General features: G+C 44.1%; 1 protein-coding gene across 3 annotated transcripts in view; it reads right to left on the reverse strand.

Annotated features, from left to right (window-relative positions):
• The window catches only part of ULK1 (unc-51 like autophagy activating kinase 1), a gene marked incomplete at its 5' end in the record, with an annotated part of 99,490 nt that overhangs the window by 59,680 nt on the left and 14,282 nt on the right, over positions 1-25,528 (reverse strand). For all 3 annotated transcript variants that reach the window (XM_084649216.1, XM_084649218.1, XM_084649217.1), the window contains 5 exons: positions 570-671; positions 6,929-7,002; positions 9,242-9,415; positions 19,306-19,342; positions 19,918-19,950. In XM_084649216.1, the coding sequence (XP_084505342.1) occupies positions 570-671; positions 6,929-7,002; positions 9,242-9,415; positions 19,306-19,342; positions 19,918-19,950 (420 nt within the window). The remainder of the gene's footprint in view (positions 1-569; positions 672-6,928; positions 7,003-9,241; positions 9,416-19,305; positions 19,343-19,917; positions 19,951-25,528) is intronic.

The raw sequence follows: 25,528 nt of genomic DNA on the forward strand, positions 1-25,528 counted from the left end.
GGGGCGAGAAGCGGGGGGGTTGGATGGGGGCAGGGGCTGAGCCATGCCTGGCTGTTTTGGGAGGCACAGCCTCCCCTAACTGTCCCTCCATACAATTTCAGAAACCCGATGCGGCCCTCAGGCCAAAACATTTGCCCACCCCTGCCCTACACCCTCAAGCGTAACAGAATATATATATTCCCTGTGCACAGTCGTAAAGGGAAACTGATTTTAAAGCAAGCTGCTGGGGACACCATTGCTTTAAGGGTCCAAGATAATCTTCTGAAAAGCTGGCCTTTCACAAGAACACACGCACATGGGGATATATTTCCGCTGCTGCCCTGAGGCAGACTCTGGAGAAGAAGCATCGGCCTCTACCAATATTTGCAGCACTGAAAAAAGATGGAGCATCCCATTGATTTGAGAATTAATGAGCCTATCTCGCTCAGTGGGATGGACAGACAGACAGGCTGATTTGCCTGGAGACTGGGTTCCTCATGCTCAGTATTGTATGTGACCCCTGGTGTGGGTGAAACAGATGAAAAACAGCAAGAAACTCATCAAGCATTAATAGCCATAGAGCCACTCACCTGGAAGGGAGCCTTTCCTGTCAGACACTGGTAAATGATGGTTCCTATACTCCAAAGGTCAGCTTTAGCATCATAGTGTTGGGACATAATGACTTCTGGGGCCTGCGTGGAGAGAGAACACAGCGTTCTGTTTACAAAGACTTGGCTCTTTTCTTGGCAGCTGCCAGAGAAACAGAAGCCCCTAATTTTTAAAAAAAGCACTGGGCCAAGATTCCACAAAAGAAGAGAGATTAAAAACTTTTCCCCCTGCTTTAAAGTGCTGCATTCATATTAGCAAGGAGGCAGTTTCATAACACTAATCTGGTTACTTGAGGCATGGTGTTACTTTAGGCACTGCCCACTTTACTTTTGCCTGATGCACTGTAGGCAAAAACAGTGCTTCCCCTTGTCAGGCATGACAATCTCTATTGAATCAACTTGCAAACAAAGGAGTCCCTTTAGAACAGCACAGGCATCCCTTCTAAAACAAAGCAAATGCACACACACACACTCCAGTTCAAGTCCCAACTTTACCAATTACAGCCATGACAAACAAGGGATCAAGTTGGTACAGGTAACTCAGCCCTTCCTACTCCATGGATTTCTTAAGAGGCTAACCCAAGCAGGCAGCTGTGACGTGTGGCAGCAGTCATGCCAGTGGACGTGACTGGAGTTCAAAAGCAGGCCCATGTGTTTATCCAAAAGAGGTCAGTCCCCACAATCTCTGTGGTCTGTAACCTTCCACAAAATGCACACCACTCCTCACGGCAGGTTTGCTCCAGAAGCTAAAGATAGCATGGATTCAGAGTGATCAATAGCTCAGAATGCAATGTGCCTCTTGATCTGTGCAGAGGTGAAGGTGGGAGAAGGACAGGCTAGCTTAAAACCTATATTTATAAAAGAGACTTCCTCTAACGCTCACAGAAGACAGGACTGGAAGGGGATCAGTTTTCTAGCTCTGCCACAAGCAAAGGACAAGAAAAGATTTGTTCCCTTTGGACTGGCGGTGGTGTTGGGAGGAGAGGGGACAAAACAAAAACACCCCACTCTGAACAACGCACGGACAGGAAGTCCTGCCTGTCTGCCTCAACACCAAATGAACAGAGTCAAGGAAACGGTTGTCAGTGGAAGATGTGGATGCTCAGGACCATTCTGGGTGAGGACCCAGATTTCCGTAGGGGTCAGACACAGCCCCCTTTGCTGCATCCTCACACTGACATAGCATTCCTCTTACTGTGGCCAGGCAAGAAAGTAGGGCTGATGATGAGCATGCATGAGGACACGCAGATAGGGAATGCAGAGGCCACCCCACCCATCTGTTGCTCAGCATGCACACACAGGGACCCATGACAGCAGCAGAGTAAACCCCTTAATGCCCCCCAGAACTCAGAACACATTTTACTCAGAACTTAGCACCCCCGCACATCCCCAAAAAAATCACCTTTGAACCAAGAACATAGAACATTTTAAACCCAAAAGGAATTCCCAGAGTACTTCCAAAAAAAAAAAAATGGTCTTCTCTCACTTTAAACGTGAACCAGATATCTGATCTACTTGCAAGAGAACGTAAAAGAAAAAGCGTCACTAAAAATAGACAGTTCAGGGAAGTTTCTCAAGAGGTTACATCACCCTTATATACAGCACGTCAACAAACAACTGGCTTCAACAATAAAGCGAGAGGAAGTCAGGCTTGCTTTGGTTTGCACCGACAGACACAGTTTTAAACACAGTGGAGCTATAGGCCACTGTGTAATGCAGCCAAGACCTGTGCCAGGATGAAGGCTCAGGCTGGGGGTTTTAAAAGGAGCTTAAGGAAAGTAGGCATTTAAACCACATTGAAATTCAATGAGAGTTGGCCATCTCAGGCAATGTCTATAATAAAAACACAGCAGTGGCCCAGCTGCACCGTAGACACTACAGTGACCGAAGGGGCTTTTCTATCCCTGTAGTAAATCCACCTCTCCCAGAGGCAGTAACTAGGTCAACAGAAGAATTCTTCCCTCGACCTAGCACGGTCAACAATGGGGCTTAGGTCAGCTTCACTACATTGCACAGCCCTGAGCGACTTAGTTAAGCTAATCTACCTTTATAGGGCAGACCAGGTCTAATTCCCCATATCACCTTTGAAAACCCCAGCCTGAATTAATGGGAGAGCATCGACTTTCCAATGAATCAAGCAGAGCAGTCGCACGGACCACATCGAAGGCCTGGTTTGGTCATTTTTAATTTTGCTGCCTTTGTGTGAGTGATACACCGAGGTTATTTTATACCAGTTGACTCCATGCACACGAACAAGCAATTATCACATTACATTTCATCCCTAAGGGTTGTGGGTGGGGTGGTTTTTATTTTAGTATGTCTGTTTGCAATCTAAGCAAATATCCTGCAGGCAACTGGCTCGACCAAGGCACAAAGCTGATGTGGATCGCAATAGAAGCCAGGCGAACTTCACTTACAGTCATTGTTTTAGAATTAGGTTAGGCTGTGAAATAATATTTAGCAGCAGGTTTAAAGACTGTAGGGGTAGATTCTCCAGGTTACCTACGGAAAGCTGAGAATTCACCTCTCTCCTTGAGAGATGGGTCATGAGAGCAGATATCCAGATATTTATAACCCGAAATCTCTCTCGTTTGGAGTTTAATTTTAGTGCTTGTGACAACAGAGAGGGTGATTTGGAAAGCAGTGAGGTGCAGGCACTATGCCAGCTTCCTAACATAGCCCTACATTCTTGACTAGTCACAATCCTCTCTGCTATCCTACAACCTCCTCTGGAGCATGCTTTAAACACATAAAAGCATGGTCTCCTTTGTTTGAAAGTAGGTGTCACCTTGTATCTCAGTAGCTTGCTCTGAAGCTCAGCCTGATGCAGGACAGGTTTCTAATCAAGATTTGGAGGCTACAATTCTTCCATCAGTCCCACTTTATCCCTCTACTAATGGGGCACAACTCTTACCGACAGCGAGGAGATGTCTATACACAAATGTATAGGGAATAAACAGGAAGAACTGGAAATATTAGTACGTAAGTCCAGTTATGACTTAACTGGCATCACAGGACTTGGTGGGAATAAGTCTCACGACTGGAATGCTTGTATAGGGGGAGATATTTGATCAGGAAGGGCAGGCAGGGTATAAAAAGGGAGGCGGTGTTTCATTATACATCAAGAATATATACACTTGTTCTGAGGCCCAGAAAGAGGTGAGAGGCAGACCATTTGAGAGTCTCTTGGTAAAGACAACAAGGGTAAAAGACAGTAGTGCCGTCACAGTATGGATCTGCTATGAACTACCAAATCAGGAGGAGGAGACGGATGAGGCATTTCTAGAACACCACAAATATCCAAAACACAAGATCTGGTAGTAATGGGAGACTTAACTACCTAGTCATCTGTTGGAAAAGTAATACGACAAATCACAAAATTTCCAGTAAGTTCTTGGAATGTATTGGCCTCAATTTGTTGTTCTGGAAAATAGGGAAGTAATCAGGGAAACAGCCATTTTAGACTTGATTCTGACTAACAGGGAGGAATTGGTAACATGTATGCAGGTTGAAGGCAATTTGGGTGAAAGTGATTATGAAATGATAGATTTCACAATTCTAAGGAAAGGAAGGAGTGAGAGTGGCAGAATAAAGGACAAAGCAGACTTTGACAAACTCAGAAAACTGGTGGGAAACATCCTGTGGGAAGAACATCTGAAAGAAAAAGGAATTCAGGAGCGCTGGCAGTTTCTCAAGTAGACAATATTAAAGGCACAACTGCAAACTATCCTGTAACGAAGGAAAGATAGAAAGAATAGTAAGAGGTAATATGGCTCCATCAGTAGATCTTTAATGACCTGAAACATCAAAAAGGAATCCTACAAAAAAGTGAAAACATGGACAAATTCCTAAGAAGACACAAACGAATAGCACAAGCATGTAGGAACAAAATCAGACAGACTAAGGTGCAAAATGAATTACAACTAGCAAGGGACATAAAAGGCAGTAAGAAAAGGTTCTTCAAATACATCAGGAGCCAGAGAAAGATGAAGGAAAGTGTAGGGCCTCTACTTAGGGGGAGAAGCAGAGCTAATAGCTGATGACATCAAGAATCCTGAGGTGTTTAATGCCTATTTTGCTACAGTCGTCTCTAAAAAGGTTAATGGTAACAGATACTCAGCACAATTAATATTAACAACAAGGGGGAAGGAACCCAAGCCAAAAGAGGGAAAGAACAGGTTAAAGAATATTTAGATAAGTTAGATATAGTCAAGTTGGCAGGGCCTGATGAAATTCATCCTAAGGTATTTAAGGACCTAGCTGAAGCAATCTCAGAACTATTAGCAATTATCTTTGGGAACTCATGAAGGATTGGTGAGGTCCCAGAAGACTGGGGAAGGGCAAACATACCTGTCTTTAAAAAGGGGGAGCAAAGAGGACACATGAACTTATAGACCAATCAGCCTAACTTCGATACCTGGAAAGATACTGAAACAAATGATTATTTAATCAGTTTGTGAGCACCTGGAAAGTAATAGTGTTATATAGAGTAGCCAGGATGGATTTGTCAAGAACAAATTACGCCAAGCGAGCCTAATTCTTTCTTTGACAGTTACTGGCCTAGTGATGTACACAGTCCCCCATGACATTCTCATTTGCAAAGTAAGAAAATGTGGTCTAGATGAAATTACTATATGGTGAGTGCACAACTGTCTGGAAAAATGTACTCAAAGACTAGTTATCAATGGTTCATTATCAAACTCAGGGGACATATCTAGTGATCACAGAGATCTATCGCAGGTCTGGTATTATTCAGTATTTTCATTAATGACTTGGACAATGGAGTGGCGAGTATGGTTAGAAAATCTGCAGATGGGATCAAGCTGCTGTGATGGTTGCAAGCATTTTGGAGGTCAGGATTAGAATTTAAAATGACCTTGACAAATTGGAGAATTGGTCTGAATTTAATAAGATTAAATTCAATAAAGACAAGTGCAAAGTACTTCACTTAGGAATTCAAAATCAAATGTACCGCTACAAAATGGGGAATAACGGGCTAGCTGGTAGTACTGGTGAAAAGGATTGGGGGGTTATAGAGGATCACAAATGGAACAATGTGATGCAGCTGAGAAAAATGGGTAATAATATAATTCTGGGATGTATTAACAAGAATGTCATATGTAAGACACAGGAGGTAACTGTCGTCTTGCTCTATTCACTGCTGAAGAACTGTGTCCAGTTCTGGGCACAAGACTTTAGGAAAGATCTGGACAAATTGGAGAGAGTCCAGAGGAGAGCAACATAAATATAAAAGGTTTAAAAAACTTGACTTCTGAGAAAAGGTTAAAAAACTGGGTGTGTTTAATCGTCAGAAAAGAAGATTGATGGGGGACCTGATAAGAGTCTTCCAATATGTTAAGGGCTGTTATAAAGAGGACTGTGATCAATTGTTCCCAATGTCCAGTGAAGGTAGGACAAGAAATAAAGGGCTTAATCTGCAGCAAGGGAGATTTAAGTTAGATATGAGGAAAAGCTTTCTAATGGTAAGAGTAGCTAACCACTGGAATAGGCTACCAAGGTTGTGGAATCCCCATCATCAGAGGTTTTTAAAAACAGGTTGGATGAACACCTGTCAGGGAAGGTCTAGGTTTACTTGGTCCTGCCACAGTGCAGAGGGCTGGACTTGATGATTTCTCAAGGACCCTTCCAGCCCTGCATTTCTATGATTCTGTGCTCACATATCACACCAGAAAAAAAATGTATCCAGCTTGCTATCATCTAGCCCAATCAATATATACAGCAGGTACACCACGGGCTGGCTGAAGGACAAACAGAGGGCCACTGTCTCTCAACACTGGGAACAGAGAGCAACGGAAGAGAGGACGCTTTGTCCGGAAGGCCCTTTATCAAGGCAGCACCTTGGAAAAAGCCTTATGGCTGCAATGTCATTCCTATTCCTAGTTTGCATCTTTGCTACTCAGCCTGCAGTAAAGGGATAGCACTGATTTTAGATCCCAAAGCCTTAACTGAAGGGCCCTGCTTCCTATCTGGAAGAGGCAATTTCTGAATGGGGTCAATCAATAGTCTATTATTATTTACCAGTGGTTGCCTGAAAGGCAGATGCCAGCACAGCAACATAGATGTTTGCCATCTTGCCGCTCAGAGAATCTTTATCAGGTCTCCCACTAGGGTTTCACTTTACAGCAACAGCTTTAAGAACCCAAAATCCAGGTCTTGGGGGGAGGAAAGGAAGAACTAGGCTTAACGGTTGCACAGCGCTTTGACTGGAATAACCTAAATAACCACTGCAGGTTCCACATGTCAGGTAGGGCCTGCTTTTTGCTAGCCCATACAATACCGCAGTTTGACCACAAAAAGGTACATAAACAGAGAGCACTTACCATGTACATAGGTGAACCACACAGTGTTGCTGCCATCATGTTGCTTTGCAGGTACCGGGCAAATCCAAAATCAGCTGCAAACACAAAGAAAAAAAGTTCATACACTTGTTCTAGAGAAGCCCAACCTTTCTTCAGTTGCCTCAATCCCCAGCGTGGGCCCTCCTGTGTCTCCATGGTCCCTCAATAGAAGGGACGTCCCCCATTTTGAATACAGAACTTGTACTCTCCCCCCGAGCTAACCCAAGTTTCTCTCACTCATTATTACACATTCCATACAACAGAAAGGGTTGAGACAATGCAGCTATAAAAAGCATTCTATATGAAAAGGAAGGAATCCCAATTCACTTAAAGGTGCCCACAGTCACTATTTTTCCTGTGTCTGTTGTTCAATATTTGTTGTTTTCAGGTGGACTCCAGTGGCCAGATTCTCAGCTGGTGGACACTGGGAAGCCTCTGTTGACTGCTATGGAGCTATGCCTCTTTACACTAGCTGAGCATCTCGTCCGAGATTTATGAATGCAGCGAAGGTCCAGCATAGCTTGATAGCTTTCCCTCATTACTTGCTACTACTTCAGATTTGGGGAACTGATCATTACACTGCATGACATAGGGCAGGAAGCAGGGTTGGACCACAATGTAACAAACATCAGCAGGGACCCACCACCATCTGTATCTTTGGAACATGCTCGGTTGAAGCAGTATTTGACACTGCTGTTTATATTGCCATCTGTCATTAGAATGATATTATGTCTGACTAGTCCCACTCCTGGACCACACACTGTCCTTCTTAAGGAAAAGGGATGGTTAAACAGCAATGTGCGTGAAGGGTACGACGAACCGAGACTAATGCAGCACACATTAGCTAGGACTGCTGTTTAGATGGCCCTCCATTTTTATGTGCCTGTGGGTTATTAAACACTTCTACTTTCCATCCATGCTTGAATTCTGGAGAACGCTTCAGCTACAGCTGAACGGCTGCAAAATTTCACACAGTCTTCTCCGGCAGACCTCATTTCTCAGCCAAAAGGCACTCATGCTTTCTCCTCAAGACAGAGTTGAAACAGAGCATGGTGTAATTTAACTGGTGTCAGTCAACATGCAGTATAGTCCAACAAGTGTCCATGAATCAAGAAGAGACTACACAGCTCTCCTTTAAGAGAGACCTTGGGTTCAATAACTGGGTTTCTGGTGTGTGTTTGTGTAGCCCGTTGATCAGCATATGATACATGGACCCCTCTGTGCTTGATCCACAGGGGATGTGGGTCCATCACATCCAACCTGGTTCTTAAGCTTGAGCTGTAAACGGACATTTTTAGCTCTGGAGGTTTCTGAGTCAATCCCTGGTGTCAACCAAGATGGCAGCCATTATGTGCTGTTTTTTAAATCAGAGCTCAGCATTCACAAAGTATGTAGGGATTGCAGTCTTGGGACACCAAAATTCCCTAACTCTCCTACTGCACTCTGCCAGCATGCCCCACCTCTCATTTAAAAGGCCAGGACAAATCAATCAATATCACTGCCTAGACCACTGTTGCCCAGGGGAAAATGAATGACTGGTTTTTCTGAGAAAGACACCTCTCAACTTGTAACTGGACTGAGTCCACCCAATTCATTTTGCATATGTCACAGAACAGCCAGAGCATAAGAACTCTGTCACTCACTAACTACCAGGGATGGTCTGGAATGAACGATCCAGACAATCACTAGATTAGCAAAACAGGTCATGTTTAAAAACGAAAGACTTGCTAATTAAAACAGGTTAGGTTATGTTTAAAATGTGCTAGCTATTTTCCTAGTCTAGACAGAGCCCGAGAGATGAAAGGCTCCATATCTGAATACTCATCCTTAGGCTAGGAAGTCAAACTATATATAATCCACATGATTACCCATGATTTCATTTAAACATCACGGGGAGCTTGGGTGGATACAGCTGATGCACTAGAATTTAAGACTTAACCACAATAGTTATCCAGCAGAGCAGTGCTGATCGGCATCCACTTCTTTTGGAACAAGTGTAAGAAACAAAACAAATGGATACCGGGGGGGACAGACATTCAGTTGGTGTGAGCTAGCATAGCTCTACTGATTTCACCAGCATTACACTGCTGCACACCAGCTGAGGATCTGGCCTGGAGAGCTTTCAGGACATTCCACTGCAATGGTGAAACACTAATCCTAATTCCCCTCTGATCAGTTCACTTGTTTCTTATCCAGTTGCAGCAGTCTGGATTGGCTAGTTAGCCATTTCCAAAACCATGTTGATGGTTCTTGGGAAAGTGTTTCTTAAAGCAGGATATAAAGAAAGGTTCTTACCAATCTTTATACGAATGTTGTTAGGATTTGACTTCTTGCCTCCAGCGTAAGAAAGGAGGATATTCTGTGGTTTCAAATCCCGATGGATGATACCTTTGCTGTGTAGCATTTTCATGGCACCTGCTATCTGCTGGAGAAAGAGCCTGATGGTATCTTCGCTAAGCGTCCGCATAGCTGGAAGGAAAAACAGACAGAACGATTGTAACACCAGCCATCACGAAGCAAAGCAGAAGGCAGCTTCCCCACAGAGATGAACAAGGATAACTCTGGATCCAGCACTTCCAACGCTCCCTCAAGCTACTCAGTGAGAAAGTAACTACACGTGGCTTTTATTAAACTGGTTCTTGAAGAGCATCCCTTGAAGTATTGGTGACTAGACTGCATTCTCCTCCAGATCTGAAACGATGCAAAGAACCGTGAGCCAGATCCTCAGCTGCTATAAATCAGCATAGCATCACTGACTTCAGTGGCAGCTCCATTGACTATGGTGAAGATCCTCCCCTGGTGTACATTGGTGTATCTGGCCCTGTAACGGTACGCACCAACAGGGACAAGACTGAATATACATCGCTCTAGTAAACAACGTTTTTTTTTTTAAATTAATAAAGTTCTATAAATGTGCACGCAGCTAACTGCATTCTCCTCGGAGGCAGGCCTTCTAGGACCTTTTGATTTTAAAAACAAAGAAATACAGAAAGGATCAAGAAGCTAAACAGGATCCCACATCTAATGAGGTTGATCCAAAATTAACTCCAGCTATTTTATGAATCATCTTTCCCCCCACCTCTACAAGACATCTGTAAGACACGCCTACCAGAGACGGGATCCGGCCCACTGAACACAGAACAAGCCTCAATAGCAATACTGTGACACGCCTTCCTGGATGGATGCTAATATTCAAGAACAAATAAGGTTCAAAGACATACATTTCACTTGAATAAAACCATCTCTCTCGTAAATGCCCCAGTAATTATTGGGGGGTCCATTAATTGGGGGCACCAGCTGTTCTCTGGTAAGGCCTTAAACCATCCTGGCAAGAGCATCAAAACACTATTCTACCATCTCAGCTAAAGTGGAGGAAACCTTAAGACAACACAGAGCAGGGCACAAGCAGTTTTAGCCCAACACAGGAAATTAAATATTTTACTTTAAAACACGTGCATGCAAAACAGCAAGAGACGTGGGCTGACTGAACCTCATTAGAATAGAAAAACTCCCATCCCAACTTCCAAATCTTCGCAGGGAGACTCACGACTAGCAGACCTAAAATGTCAGTCAACCAGCTGATCATTGCTTCATACATGTGACACCAATGTACAGGTATGCAGAGCTTCTCTTCCCCCACTGGACTCTGTTCTCATGAGCCAGCACGCTACTGGAATTTACAAGACACCTACTCTTCAAGTGGAGTCTTGGTGAATGGAATATACTAATTGTTACAAAGGCATCTTGAAATTTTAGTCCGACTAATCCTGACAGTATCTTATATGAAAAGCATGGTCTCATCTTTAACACTACATACTCTCAGGAGCATGAAGGGGGAGATCCGCACCTGGTGTACATTAGGGAATACTCCATTCATTTCAATGGAGCCATGTTGATTTACACCAGCGAAAAGACAAGTCTAGTATGTCCAGCAAGACTGGTTACATTCTCCTCCATGCCAGTTTCTCTTGAATAGACTGTTCCTCATGATATCTATCCATCCATCCATCTGTGGTACTTTTATATGGCTCCCATCACCACAGTATCTGCTCACCTCACAATCGTTAATGTACTCAACATCCTGTGCTATTACCTCAGTTTAACAGATGAGGGAACAGAGACCCAAAGAAACTAGGTGACTTGCCCTAGAACTTCTGTGGTGGAGCTAAGAGTTGAACCCAGGTCTCCCAAGTGCCAGGTTAGCGTCCTAATCGCTGGATCATCCTTCCTCCCAACACCTTAGCTGATTAGAAGTCATGATTCACCTGTCTACAACCACAGCATCAGGTCTTCTGAACAGGCAACACTGACTCAAAAAATCTGCTACAGAACCTTTGGAACAGGGACCATCATCACTAAAAGAGTACGACAGCCCCTCCCCCTCCACAAATAATCTCTTTCAAGATTTATTTTGGACCCACAAATCTAATGGGCCCCACTGTCTCACTATCTGCCTAACAAAAAAGTACAACTCTAAACTCAGCAGTACGTATGCTGTCAAGCTACCAGGCTATTCTAGATTCCTTTAGCTTAACACCCTTTGCCTCTAGCAGTGAAACAGTCTTGCAAAAGTCTTGTTCTGACCTGCAGTGCTGCCAGCAAGCCACAATGTTTTCAAGGCATTACCCTCTCTGAGCCGTTTCCATATAATTTACCAGCTAAGAGAGTTAAATGCATGATAAGCCATCTCCCCGCCCATGTTAAGAGTACATAACCTGGAGCTAGTCTTCTACTGCTTTACACTGCAAAAATAGATTAATAGGGGGATTTACAAAAATCCACTCATTTTGGAGAAAACAGTGGAGAATTTAAGCTTCCACTTAAACAAAAGTTAAGTGCCACGTTCTTAAGCGTGTGAAGACATAAGCTCCCAAACATGAGTAGTATGCAAACCAATGCCTGGCTGCGGCCTTGAACTGGCAGACAGACTGCTCCAGTACATCTGCTGCCTCTCTGCGAAGCGACGAAGCAGCAACAGAATAAAACTGATACAAGACTGAGGTCCGTTGCACAGACGCTGCTACTCAGAAGCCTGTGGGCAGCAACAAAATAAAAGGGTCAAGTCAGTTTCATGCTGCTGCTCTGCGGGGCGGGGCGGGGACGGACGGACGGACACGTGTTGCAATCTGGGGAGTGCTGGGAAGGAAACCCCTTTCCTCACTGCAAAAAACAATGAGAGAAAAGAAAAACAGTTTTCCTAGCTCTCGTTTACCTCTCACCCCCATCCTGCCCCACAGCAGCTGGGAAGCTGTGGAGGGGTAGAATGGCAAAGGGTCTTTTTGCTGCATTGCTTCCTCCACTCTGCTCTCAGGAGTCGCTGGACAGCGGGGAAGAGAGAGCTCCTTTTCCCTTACAGCCAGGGTCTCCAGAACCCCACGAGCCGGAGGCAGAAACAATACATGGCCTAAGTCCTGGCACCTTCCCACCTCCCAGCAGCTATGCTTGATGCAAGCGCACAGCCCCTGGATCTCATTGGTAGCTTTCCCAGTTGTAACTTCCCTATTTACCTTCCGGCTAGCTGGTTTAGTCCCCACACTAGCTGTCTAGCAAGATTTTCTTGCCCTACTGGGCTAAGAGATCGGGGAAAGGGGGACTGTCGCTATTCCACCAGAAAGGTTTCTGAAGGGCAGTAATGTGCTGAGGTTTGCCCGTGGCTGATCTCCAGGGCAGTATCCCATAAGCAGAGAGAGGGAGGGAGAAGATACAGCAGAGCAGACCTGTCCAATTCCTGGGCCATTCAAGCAAAGTAGAGCATGATCCAATTTAACATTTCTCTGCTGTTACAGCTTCATCCTGAGCAAGGAACTTGTGCCAATGTCCCTATAAAAAGAGGGAGCATTTGCTCATCTTCACCATTGCTAGGGCCCTACCAAATTCACAGTCCATTTTGGTCAATTTCACGGCCGCAGGATTTTAAAAAGAATAAATGTTATGATTTCAGCTATTTAAATCTGAAATGTCACGGTGTTGTAATTGTAGGGGTCCTGATCCAAAAAGAAGTTGTGGGGTGGGCACAAGGGAGGGGGGGTCGCGGTATTGCTACCCTTACTTCTTCGCTGCTGCTGGTGGCGGCGGCGCTGCCTTCAGAGCTGGGCAGCTGGAGAGCGGCGGCTGCTGGCCAGGAGCCCAGCTCTGAAGCCAGGGCTGCCATCAGTAGCAGTGCAGAAGTAAGGACGGCATGGTAGGGTATTGCCACCTTTATTTCTCTGCTGCTGGTGGGCTGCCGCCTTCAGAGCTGGGCGGCTGGCCAGCGGCTGCCGCTCTCCGGCTGCCCAGCTCTGAAGTCAGTGCAGAAGTAAGGGTGGCAATGCTGCAACTCCCCTAAAATATCCTTGTGACCCCCCCTTGCAACTCCCTTTTGGGTCAGGGCCCCCAATTTGAGAAATGCTGGTCTCCTCTGTGAAATCCGCATAGCATAGGGTAAAAGCACACAAAAGGCCAGATTTCCCAGTGGGAGGCCAGATTTCCCAGCGGGAGGCCAGATTTCATGGTCCGTGACCCGTTTTTCATGGCCCTGAATTTGGTAGGGCCCTAACCATAGCATAGCTGGCAAGGTATTAAAACATGCAATGGGGATTGAGCACTCCCCAACCTGAGCGTCCTCAGCCTGCGTTCTCTGCAAGGCCATGTTACTGTTTCACGAGCCTTGCTCTGCCATACCTAAGAAGTAACAATATTCATGCGTTTATTTTTGTGGGCTCGACAAGCAATAAGGCTTTCAGCTGACTGTCTCAGGGACTGCTAGGGACAGGTCAGTAGAACAGAGCAAATATTTACAGCAGATCAGTCACAGGCCTGCATGGCTCCAAGCTCAGAGTCTGAAAAAAGCTGAAATCACCTGAAAGCACCCTGGTCAGCATTCTGTCGACAGGGAAGGAGTGCTTCACCTGCCAGGAGGCTGCAAAGTGACCTAGAGCAAACACAGGGGGCCTGTATCAGATGACTCTAGCACAGACATACTGACATGTTTCAGAGTAGCAGCCGTGTTAGTCTGTATTCGCAAAAAGAAAAGGAGGACTTGTGGTACCTTAGAGACTAACAAATTTATTTGAGCATAAGCTTTCGTGAGCTACAGCTCACTTCATCGGATGCATCCGATGAAGTGAGCTGTAGCTCACGAAAGCTCATGCTCAAATAAATTTGTTAGTCTCTAAGGTGCCACAAGTCCTCCTGTTCTTTTTGAACTAGACATGACAACTTTATGGACAGGATATTTAGGATTGGGGGAGGGGAGGGAAGAGTAACATCTTATCTTACCCACGAGGGTCATCTGAGTCTGCCCTCAATACGGGCCTGATCCAAAGGCCATTAAAGTCAATGAGCGGGCTTTGGGTCAGGCCCTATAAGTAAGGCCCGATTTAACTTGCGATATTGCAGAAATTGCTTCCACCGCAATTTTGACAGTGGGAGCCCTGGGTGGCCGTTAGTGGGGGCCCCGCTCTCAGTCCCGGGTGAGAAATGCAAAGGGGTGCCCAAGAGCTCAGGGGCGTCCTTCTTGCAGCTTTCCTAACTCATTAGAATTCAACCTACAGTAGTTATTACACGCCCCTTTCAAAACACATGCTCTCATGGTCTATCTTAAAAAAAAGACAGATGTTGCTCTGGTGAGAAATTCTCCTCACAAAGATGGCTACTCCATCTATCTGCCTCACTACCAATAGATGCCCAGAGCTGGAGGCCAAGAGAGACCATTAGTTCACCTAGTCTGACGTTCCGCATAACTGGATGAAATTTTATGGCCTGTGTTACTCCTGTGTTGAGATCAACCACTTGGGTGACACTTTCCACTGCTCCGATAACCTACAGGGCAACGCAGAGCTGTACTGTACTCTCTCACTTCAATACATGACACCTGATGAGCTACAACTGAAGACAAAGTAAACAGAGCTGCCAAAAGGAAAGACACGTCGCACAGTGAAATCAAATTCCTGTTCCCTGGAAGCAGTGCAATCGCAGCAAGCCACATATCCAAGGGATAGGACTGAAGATGAGGGGGAAACCAAAACCAATGCATTTCACACTGAAGCACACACACACACCCCCCTTTTGCTTTATGATGGGATGGAAAATTAGAGTTGCTTTGGGTGCAAAAAAGAATTAAAATATCGCCTAACATTTTTAATTAGAGGGCAAAATGGATCAGTAGGCTTAAGAGCCTATTCTTCCAATGATAAGGGGATTTGCATGTGTAGCTCACATTAGCATTAACAAGAATTACCTGCAGAAATACTCCATGAATGGATGGGAAAAAGAGATGCCACAATTAAAGAGCATGATGCAGCTATTAAAATAAGCAGAGCAGTCAAGTAGCAGCTCCTCATAGCAGGGAATTCAGGCTACAGAGCAAAAGTTTGCTTGGGTTTTTGCACTTCAGTGAAATGCACTGGAAGAAACATGAGCTTTCAGAAATGTTTAACAGGAGGACGAGCTTTAAAAAAAAAATTCTAAATCTAAGAAGGGCACCGAAGGGCCTGCACACAATGACAAGGACCGTACCCGGGCAATAAGAGAACACCCAGTCAAATGAAAACACAAACAGCCGTGCGGGGAACAGGCAAACCAGCAGGAAATAGGACGGATGTTGCTGAAGGAACAGATATGAACATTCCATGCCTCGTTTGCAAACTCATTCTGGAAGTTCATTGAAGGCTGGATGCCAAACCAAGCAGAGGAGCTTGGGAGAAGGTGGCAGGAGGTAGAGAGGCTTTTTCCAAAAAAACAAAAAAAAAAACAAAAACAAAAAACAAAACGCTAAAGCAGCCTGAATAATCTTAAAAGCAAAGTTACTAATCTGAAACTCCTGTTTGCTGCTACTCCAGACATACGAGCACCTCATTGCTTGGATACATCCCTAAAAGATGTCTCCTATGTGATTTGGAGATGGGATCTGCTGGTAAAAATTTCTCTAAAAATAGGATCAGTGGGGTTTTTTTAATCTATGGAGTTCATCTGATGAGGTTTGCCCTTTGGTGCGTATAGCTCACTTAGGTTTTATTAGCCACTGTTATTCATAATTGTCCCCTAGATGTAAAGAGTCAGAGAAGCAAGACTACACATGTCCTTCAATTTATTCTTACCTGGTAGCTGTGCCTCATCATTGTAAAAAGTAAATTAGTTTAGGGAAGGAAAAAGCCCAACATAACCACCTTTGAATAACCCAGGGATCAAAGCAGCAACCAGTAGCCCACTGGACATTAAAGCTCCAAAAACAAAGAGGTTGGATGGCAACTAAAATTAAACGTCACCTTCTAGAAGTAACTACCAAGCTCCTTATAATAGTCAGTTTTGGATGCAAAGAATGCAAGTCATGATAGCAAGCAAATGAGTTTAATTAGCAGCCTAACCTAATAGCATAGGGTGCTCCACTTTTGTGCTGCCAGGCGTGCACGTGCGAGTGGCAATACCAGCCGGTGCATTTTTCTATGAGCTGCTGCTGGAAGCTTAACATTCAAATAGGGTGTGTGTGCGTGTGCGTCTGTGTTTGTATACACGTGCGCGGTTCTGAGTCATAGATGCATAGCTCAGTGGTTTACCCTCTAGAGCAGGGTTTCTCAATCCATGGGTCGTGACCCAAAATTGGGTCACCAGAACGTGTCAAAGGGTTGTGTGGCAGGCCCGGAGGGGCAAGGGAAGGAGCATGGCTGGGCCAAATCTGAGTGAGTGGCACTGCAAACCCATACACCAGGTTGCAATTCTCGGTGCAGGGAGCTGAGCCGAGCCCAGGAAGCCTTGTGGGATTGGAACCGCAGAAGCTGACACAATGGTATGCACAAGTGTATATTATGCATCATGGGTAAGAAATATTTAATAAGCCAGATGTTTTTTGTGCTAAAGCCATTTACTAAGTTGCAACAGGCCATCAAGGTTTACAACTGGGGTCCTGAGCTCTAGAGCTCAGGTCAGCTAGGCTGAAAAAAGTGAGATACCATGCGTGCAATTTGCCGACTGATGAAGAAGCGCAAATCCCACTGGCTTACAGTGGGACTTGTGCTCCTAACTCACCCCAGTTGCTGCAAAAATCCCACCCTACAACTCACATTTTCAAAATGGGCAGAAGCAGCCACCTGTGTGCACAGCACTTTGCAATTGCGCATACAAGGAAAGCTTTGGGCACATAGCTCAGGAGACCGCTTGAAACCATGGACTCCTAAATTTTATGACATTCCTTACCTCTTGTCTCCCCAGCTGCACCCCCATTTCATTGCTACAGATCACAGATCGTAGTTAGTCTAGTTGAACAATTTTAATGCCATAGTAAATCAACTAAGGTTTAGCTATTTTTAAAGTGCTCCATTATTAAAAATTCCAATTATAGTCAGCAAAAAAGCTCCAGAGTACAAACACATTAATTTGGCACTCATGAAACTGTCCGTGCTCCAGGAAAGGGTGTTCCATTTCTGCACACCATTACCTAATGGATGTAAAAGCATCACAACAGAACTAATGTCCAGCATGCAAAACTCGGAATTAAAATGCAAGTCTAGGTCCCCTGACTCATCTCTACAAAAATTCTGTGAAGAGTAAATTGATTCTTCACATTTCTTCAGCTACCAATACCCTTCCACAGACTAAAATCAACAGTTAAATGTCATTTACTATTCCATATGAACGGGTTGGAGCACATTAGCATGAGTCCTGAATTCATCATTCATGAGACACTGACGTTAGCTCTAAGGCAAATCTTAACTTAGCTTTTAATCCTTCAATTTCCACCGTGTCCAGTCATCATCTAATTTAAATAAAAAGTGTCAAGTAACATCCAATAAAATCATTATTACTATTATTTTAATACTGTCTCATAATGTTAACAACAAATGCAGAAGACACCCTGGATTGGCACTGTTTGTTTGTTTAAACATGACCCAAAAGCCACACAGAAAGAGAGATTAATAAATACTAAGAGACAGCTTTAATATTTTAGTCAGCCTGCAAGACAAAAATAAAATACTTCAAAAAGAACAATGAGTTTTAAATCCAGTGTAGCTCCAGCAAAGCTATTAGTTAAGCATCCAGGAAACGGGCTCTCTTTTCTCCATTCTAAGGTGGCAAATGTCTGTCTTTCAATAGAAGCCTTGAGTTCTAGGTGTTGTTCATTTAGGCCATGATCCTGCAAGCTGCTCAGTGGGTCTCTGGACTGGCAGAGCAGCTTGTAGGATCAGCGTCTTAGTCCCTGCATCACAAGTAACCTTCAGGTGATTACTTTCAGCTCAAACTAATGAAAGAAGAGGACACACAGGCAATACCAATACCCTGAAGCTAATGAACACATACAGGTCAAAACCATCTGACAACTACATTGCACTGTACAACAGTTTCTGAATGTTTGTACTTATCACTACTCTACACGGTGCAGGCTCTAAATTTCCCCTGGCGTTTCAATTGGACGCATGCTGTTCTTAACGTCCGACCCTGTACTGTTGGGCAGTAGTTCCGTGTGCTGTTAAATACACGTGGTGTTACATCCCAGAGGCGACTGCATTTCGCCTACGTTTGTTTAAAAAAGAAACACCCAACTTTCTTTGGAATCCTTGAAGATGAAACACTATGCAAATGCAAGGCATCAGTATAAACAAGTTCGCAATTTTTTTTTTCAGCTGATGAGCAAGATGCCAGTTGTGCCTAAAGCCGCTTGTAGCCACTGGTGGAATTCAAACAGTCTAATTACAATGACCTTATAGATTAAACAGGACAACTGCGGACAGCAGCCCATTCCCAATAGTCATCATTGACCTACATTGCAGAGCTTGCAAGCAATCCTAGTTGGCTTCCATGGACTTACTATTTGCAAAGCATATGTACGTTCACCAATGAAGAAGCACTTGGCAAAGGGAAAAGAAGAGCTATGATGCTGTATTTGTTTCATAGGGGAAAGGATCAGATCCACAGGCTTCATACAAGAACCTGGGGTCACCCAATGAAATTAATATGCAGCAGGTTTAAAACAAAAAACATAAGGAAGTCTTTCTTCACACAGTGCACAGTCAACCTGTGGAACTCATTGCCAGGGGATGTTGTAAAGGCCAAAACTATAACTGGATTCAAAAAAGAATTAGATAAGTTCATGGAAGATAGGTCCATCAATGGCTATTAGCCAAAATGGTCAGGGATGCAAAACCATTCTCTGGGTGCCAGATGCTGGGACTGGACGACAGCGGATGGATCACTTGATGATTGCCCTGTTCTGTTCCTTTGCTTTGAAGTGTCTGCATTGGGCACCATTGGAAGACAGGATACTGGACTAGATGGACCATTGGTCTGACCTGGTATGGTCATTCTTATGTTCCAACAACTCTAACAAATAAAAATTCAAAATGTTTCCTTTGGAACATAAAGGATGTCCTCCCCTTTGGTCTACTTACTGTGCAGGTAATCAGCCAGGTCACCACCATTGCAGTACTGGAAACAGAAGAGAACAACAGAAGTTTAGTTAGCATTGGGCAGGTTGGCAAAGATTTAAAGAACAGAGGAAGCAAAATTAAGTAAAATGGGAACTCCATAATGATGTTTATATCATGGGATCAGGAAAGGAACCTGGGAGTGACTACGAGTAAGTGTTCAAAGCTCACTCAATTATGCTCCCTCGCCAGTAAGGAAGCATCCAATGAGATCTCAGAAGAGAACATAGAGTATATATGAGGTTTGGCAGCTCTACAAATATAACGTGTGGAGAAGTTGTTCTTTCTATGAAATTGCTCATTAGTGAATAGTAGGTGGTAATGTATATTCCCCTTCAAGATAAAAAGTCTTCCCAGTCAAGCCTAAATGCTAAACAGGCATTCCGGCAATAGAGAGATTAAAAACAGCCTAGGGCTTGAGCTCTGTTATGCTTGAACTTAGTGCTCTTCACCCCCTTCAGCTTCACGGACGTGCACCTGCAGATTCGATAGCAAGAGGAGCTCCAACTAGACCATGCAACAGAGCTATCCAAATAAAAGGTCTATCCGCTTTGTAAGGGTATCAGAATAACTCACCTCCATAACCAAGTAGACAGAGTTTGCCAGTTCCTGGGGAAAAGGAAAAAAAACAAAAGATTTAAGCATTTGAAGGTCAGAAAAGTTAGCGCTATTGTGCACCTGAAGGAAAAAAATAAGTTAGTAGTTTTGGGGGGTAAAACCTCCTCTCTGCCTCATGATCCCCAAACTGGGGATGGGAAACTATCACAGATCTTCCTTGCAATGGGCATTACGAGGATTAATTAATGAAGACAAAGTGTGCCGATTAAAATGCTATATAAGCGCCAAGTATTTCACAGAATATTAGGGTTGGAAGAGACCTCAGGACGTCATCTAGTCCAATCCCCTGCTCAAAGCAGGGCCAACACCAACTAAATCATCCCAGCCAAGGCTTTGTCAAGCCAGGCCTTAAAAACCTCTAAGGCTGGAGATTCCACCACCTCCCTAGGTAACCCATTTTTCACACAGAGTTGAGCAAGTTATTCATTTCTGAGAGCATATCCCTTTAACAATGCAAGTCTCTTCTTCCGGCTTTGGTCTTGGTATTCCTTTAGGGCTCCCAGAGATTACCAGCATTATTTCCATACAAGGAGCACCTATGTGAGGGAAGGGGAAAGGAAACGTGCAACTTAGCTCAGAACTGGAGGTGCTGCTGAAACACAGAATTGGGATCTGCATTTCAACCCCTCTAGCTCAGGTTTGTTTGGAGGAAAAGTCTTGGTTTTGCCCATTGTGGAGGTTGGAGGGCAGAACACAAATGTTGATCTAAACTCCTATCAAGTTCAAAGTGTTCAAATCTTGGGCTTTTGGTTGGAGACATTTCTAATTAAAATTTATCTTAAAGGAGTTGTTAAGGGGGAAAAAAAAGAATAATTAAGGATTCCAGGAGCTACTAAAGAATCAGCCCCTGAACCAGTAGCCAAGATGCAGGCATGACTCTGGGACACATTTCATTCTAACAATAACATGACTCAGTAATCAAGGACATACAGAAAACAAGCCCTTCCCAGCCTGCTGGTGGCGTTTGACCTTTCCTCTGAGGCCTTAGAATGTAAGCAAGGCACCAGGGAATCCTAGTGCAACTGTGCACCTTATCACATCATGCTGTGTTCACACAGATTGTAAATTCAAATTGAAGTCTTGGTTGAGCAGTGTAGCTTTTTTGCCTTATTTCTAAATAAACATGAACATAGAGCAATATTTAAAGACACCAACACATGAAAGGGCTTGATGTCAGCATGCAGCTAAGGTTCTCTCCAAATGTGGAACTTTGTGAGAGCCAAGTCTGGCATCAAATCCCAAATGGACAGTTGTTCTTCGAGAGTTTGTTATGTGCACTGCCTTGGAATGCTCTCTCCCACCTTAAATGCCCTCTCTATCGGTCCCCAGTCTTGGCTTTGTACACTGCATACAAGTATGGGGCCTGATGGAGCAGTGTTCAGAATGGAGAAGGCTGTTTAGAATAATACATTGAAGGGAGCATCTATTTACACAGTAGTTCAATGCTAGCAGCTTCTCACTCCTAACTACATGGAATTGCCATGAGAAGGTAGGCCAGAGGTGTTATCCTTACTACCCCCTGATGAATGGGTTATTCTCAACCTCCTTGCCCCAGCAAAAGCCAGACAGATGTTATGAAGGAAGTAACAGATTCAGTAGAACCATGATAATAGTAGCTATGCTAGTATTTTCTATCAGAGTAGGGCAACCTAGACTTAACCAATGATACAAGCTCTTCCAAATTCCCAGAGGAGTTCAAATCCTGCTCAGGCCCTCTATGGAACGAGCAATATGGTCTTCAAAAATGGGACAATTATCAAGGAAAATGTGACATCCATTCTTTAATAATGGCCCTAGTTTTTCCTTGTCACTCCTGTGTCTCCTTTAACATATTATTATTGAGGTACTGCCTCTGGACCCCCCTCAGAACTCCATTGTGCTAGAAACTGTACAAACAAGTAAAACACAGACTGTCCCTGCCCCTGAGAGCTCACAGTCTAGGACTATGACAAGACGCAGCACCGGGTGGGGACAGGACAAGGTAACTAACTGTGAGAGCATTTGCAAAACTCAGTAGTCAGTGGCATTCAGTTGCTAAAAACATGCCTATTCTAAGCTCTGGGCACCTGTACAAGAACACACCCAAAAATGTTATTAATTTAAGGATAACATTTTTCAGAAGTACCTAACGTAGGTGCATAAGACCCATTGACTTTCATTTAGCCTTAGGCACTGAAGTCAGTTCTGAAAATGTTACCCTAAATAATCATCAGCCAGAGGCTCTCCTTCACCCTCCCTGCCTCAAGGTCCCCACCTCTGTCTATTTACAGACTCCTTAAATGGGTCTTGCTGTGTCTCTCTTAAATCAATCTGAGGACATACCTGTCCACATCCTAAAAGCCACTCTCAGCTCAAGTAAGACCTGGCACTGGAAAACAAAGGTTGCAACAACTTATTTATGTGGAGGTGCTTTGACATCTGGGGCAGAGCAAGGAACTGAGCCCCTCTCTACCTTATCCCAGTCCAAAGCCTTAGCTACCAAATCATTCAGCATTTGCCACACTGTTCTCCTCATTTTGCAGGGCTTCAAAAAGCATCAATCTTCACCCCCACCTCAAAAATGTGAGCTTTAAAAGCAGCCCCCAACCCCTCCCCATTGCTCCTTTCATCCCTGCCTGCTCAAAGGATTCTGCAGTCTGTCAAGTCTGTCATAACAGCTCCTTTTGTCAGGGCCTCGCCCACCTCTTAGTAGTTCAGCTTCAGATGCATGGTGGAAATGACATTTAGAGTTTCAAGGGTTGCAAGCAAGAGTTAAATATATTTTAGTTGATCTCTAACTACCTGCATAGAAGCCAAGAAACAGAAACATGCAAAGTAAGCGGCCTTCCCCCAACAATGCATTTTAAGAGGGGATGCAAATGATCAGCAGCCTGGCAGCGTGTGTTCCAACGGTTCCCCAGGTTCAAAGTGCTCACCAGAGCAAAGGGCTGGCAGTTTGCAGCTTTCACAGCTGTTCCAGTTACCAGGCCAAGCTGAATTTTAAAAGGTCTCTTGCGTTCGGCCAATGAGCAATTTACTGCGATACTTTCGAGAGTGTCTCTATTGCATTTCTGTCTAGGACAACAACTGCATGAGACAGGGCCTGGATTCCAGCCCCTGCATTGAAAAGAAATGCAAGCTTCGACCCAACCTGCTTTCACATTCTATTCAAAACGGTCTGTGCTTCCAGCACTGATCAGGAGTCGGAGAGTCTGCGGATTATTCCCAGATGTATAGCCAGAGACAGTCACTTGGCACCCAATTTTCAGAAATGCTGAACACCCATCAACAGGCATGAACTTCAGCTGAAACCCGTGAGAGATCAGAACATCTGAAAAAAAGAATCAAGGCCCTTTAACCTCTTTGTGCCTTAATCTCTCTGCCTGTAAAACAACACTACTTACTTAACTAGCAAGGGTGTTGGGAGGATTAATTCATTACTGATGGAGGCATATTCTAGCTTATGCAAGTTAAGCACCATACATGCTTGCAAAACCCTCTTATCATTGATGACACAAGAGCGAGTATGGATGGAACAGATCTGTTAGGTTATTGTATAATTTGGTCTTCCACCTTCGTAATTTGTCTTGAAGTCAGTGGAAATGTAACAGAAGAGGACTTGGTTCGGTAGTTAGTGTGCATACACGACACTCCATTCAACTTGCCTAGCAACAGAGTGTGCTTCAGGTTCTACCATTCCAGCCTAGGAGGCAGAAGAAGCAAAGAAATACCTGAAAGTCACTCATCAGACAGCAAGCTTCTAGCTGCTCTAATTAAGAGATACAGTGTCCCTCCTCCAGCGACAGCATTGTTGGTGTGTTTCAAACCTCGCTAGGAAGCAGTATGACATTTCTGCTATAGATCAGGTTTGATGCAAATTCATGCTAAGATTGTGCACAATCATCCATCATTTCCAATGGAAAGTGCAATGGTCTCCCCTCGTTTCCATTTTTTAAAAAGCTACAGATTCATAATCCAAAATGTGTTGTGTGTGTCACTCTTCCATTTATGACGCAAACATTTCACATGAGCATAGCTCACAGCTTCTCTGTAGCCAGGCTGTGTCTGGAGTCAGGGAACAAACTGAATGGGGCTTGAGGCAGGGTTGCATTTGAAATGTAGTTATCTAGAGGGGGTTTACAAGTACACGCCAGGAGGCTTTCCATACTTTTAGCCATCTTAGCCAGCATTGTTTACGTCATCAGGCGGGTCTGGGGTATCATGCTGAAGATCCCCAAAGACAAACTACGGTCATACACTTTGCTTGGGGAAAACTCACTGTCACTAGGATTGTAATAGATGGAGTAGTTTAAGAAGACTCCGAATATTCTCTCTTTTAAAGATCATTTACAAAAACCCTTGGAAGTTCAGAACCGAAACCTGTTTCTTTTCACTTGTCATCCCTCCAGTGCAGCTGGGTTTTGTTCATTAAGAAACAAAACAAGGAAAAATACGGCAGGCCAGACTTTGGGCCTACCAACCTCTTTGGGCTCTTTGAGGCAAACTGAAGTGCCCAGAACATTCACTTGCACGTTAATCCTGAGAATACTATTCCAGTTCTTTATTCCATTGCAGAGTTAGTGTACAAAATGCTCTACTTAGGGCCTCTTGCTCGTGTTTGTCAGTTTCTGTAGCAGCAGCTAATTTTGCGACTAGTTGAGGGAAAAAATACATGGAGACAACACCTTCACTTCGGCCCCTTCTCAGGCAACAGCAGCCCACTGACTGCAATCCGCTTACATGGAATACACATATAGGTATAGCGTCTCAGGGACACCGCCAGAGGCGTTCAGCAGGACTATGAATCACCCTGGATTGTTGTTCTGCTATTGGAGACTCTAGCAGTGAAGTTTCTCTTTAATTGAGTGTTAAAAATAAGGAAAGGGGAGGGAAATAGTTACTGACAATTTACTATCTACAAACCAACACGCATGCACTGGGAGAGACAAACCAATAGTTAAGGAAACATGATTTTAATTTAGCAGTGCAGCAGAAGTTGCTGTAGACCAGCACTGTGCTGGACTCCTTAATGTTGTCCAATTGTGGAAAGCTATCAAGGATGGTTCAGTTTGTTACACCATCTAAGGCCTAACAATAGTGTGACCCTTTACATTCCCCTTCCAGACAGATTGGAAGGTGGCATATCAAAAGTGAAGCAGACATATCAAAATTAGTTTTTCCTGACCTAGTTTGTCATCCTCATACCACTGCTTTAAAAAAACACATCCATCAAGGATGTTTGCTCTCACAATGCCATCATTCTCCTGTATCTATCCTGGAGCCTGGCCTACAGCCAAATTTAACACAATGGTTAGGAGACAAAAGGTAGAGGTGTCATTTTTCTTGCAACTATGACAACCCCATTCAATAAATGCACTATTTACACTGGTCTGTATGGGACTGGGGACAACAGGAGACCAGAAAAAAAATATACAGCCCACCTTTCCTAGTAAGTTTGAACAGAGTAGAAAAGAAATACATAGCAGCAGCATGGACAAGGAAGTTCACTCTCACACTGCCTTTGTGTAAATGGCTTTTTAATCCTGTATTAAAAGTTTGCCATCAGGAATTTAAAACATTTGACAGCTAC

This window comes from Lepidochelys olivacea (assembly GCF_965140295.1).
Source record: "Lepidochelys olivacea isolate rLepOli2 genome assembly, chromosome: 15".
Classification (NCBI taxonomy): Eukaryota; Metazoa; Chordata; order Testudines; family Cheloniidae; genus Lepidochelys; species Lepidochelys olivacea.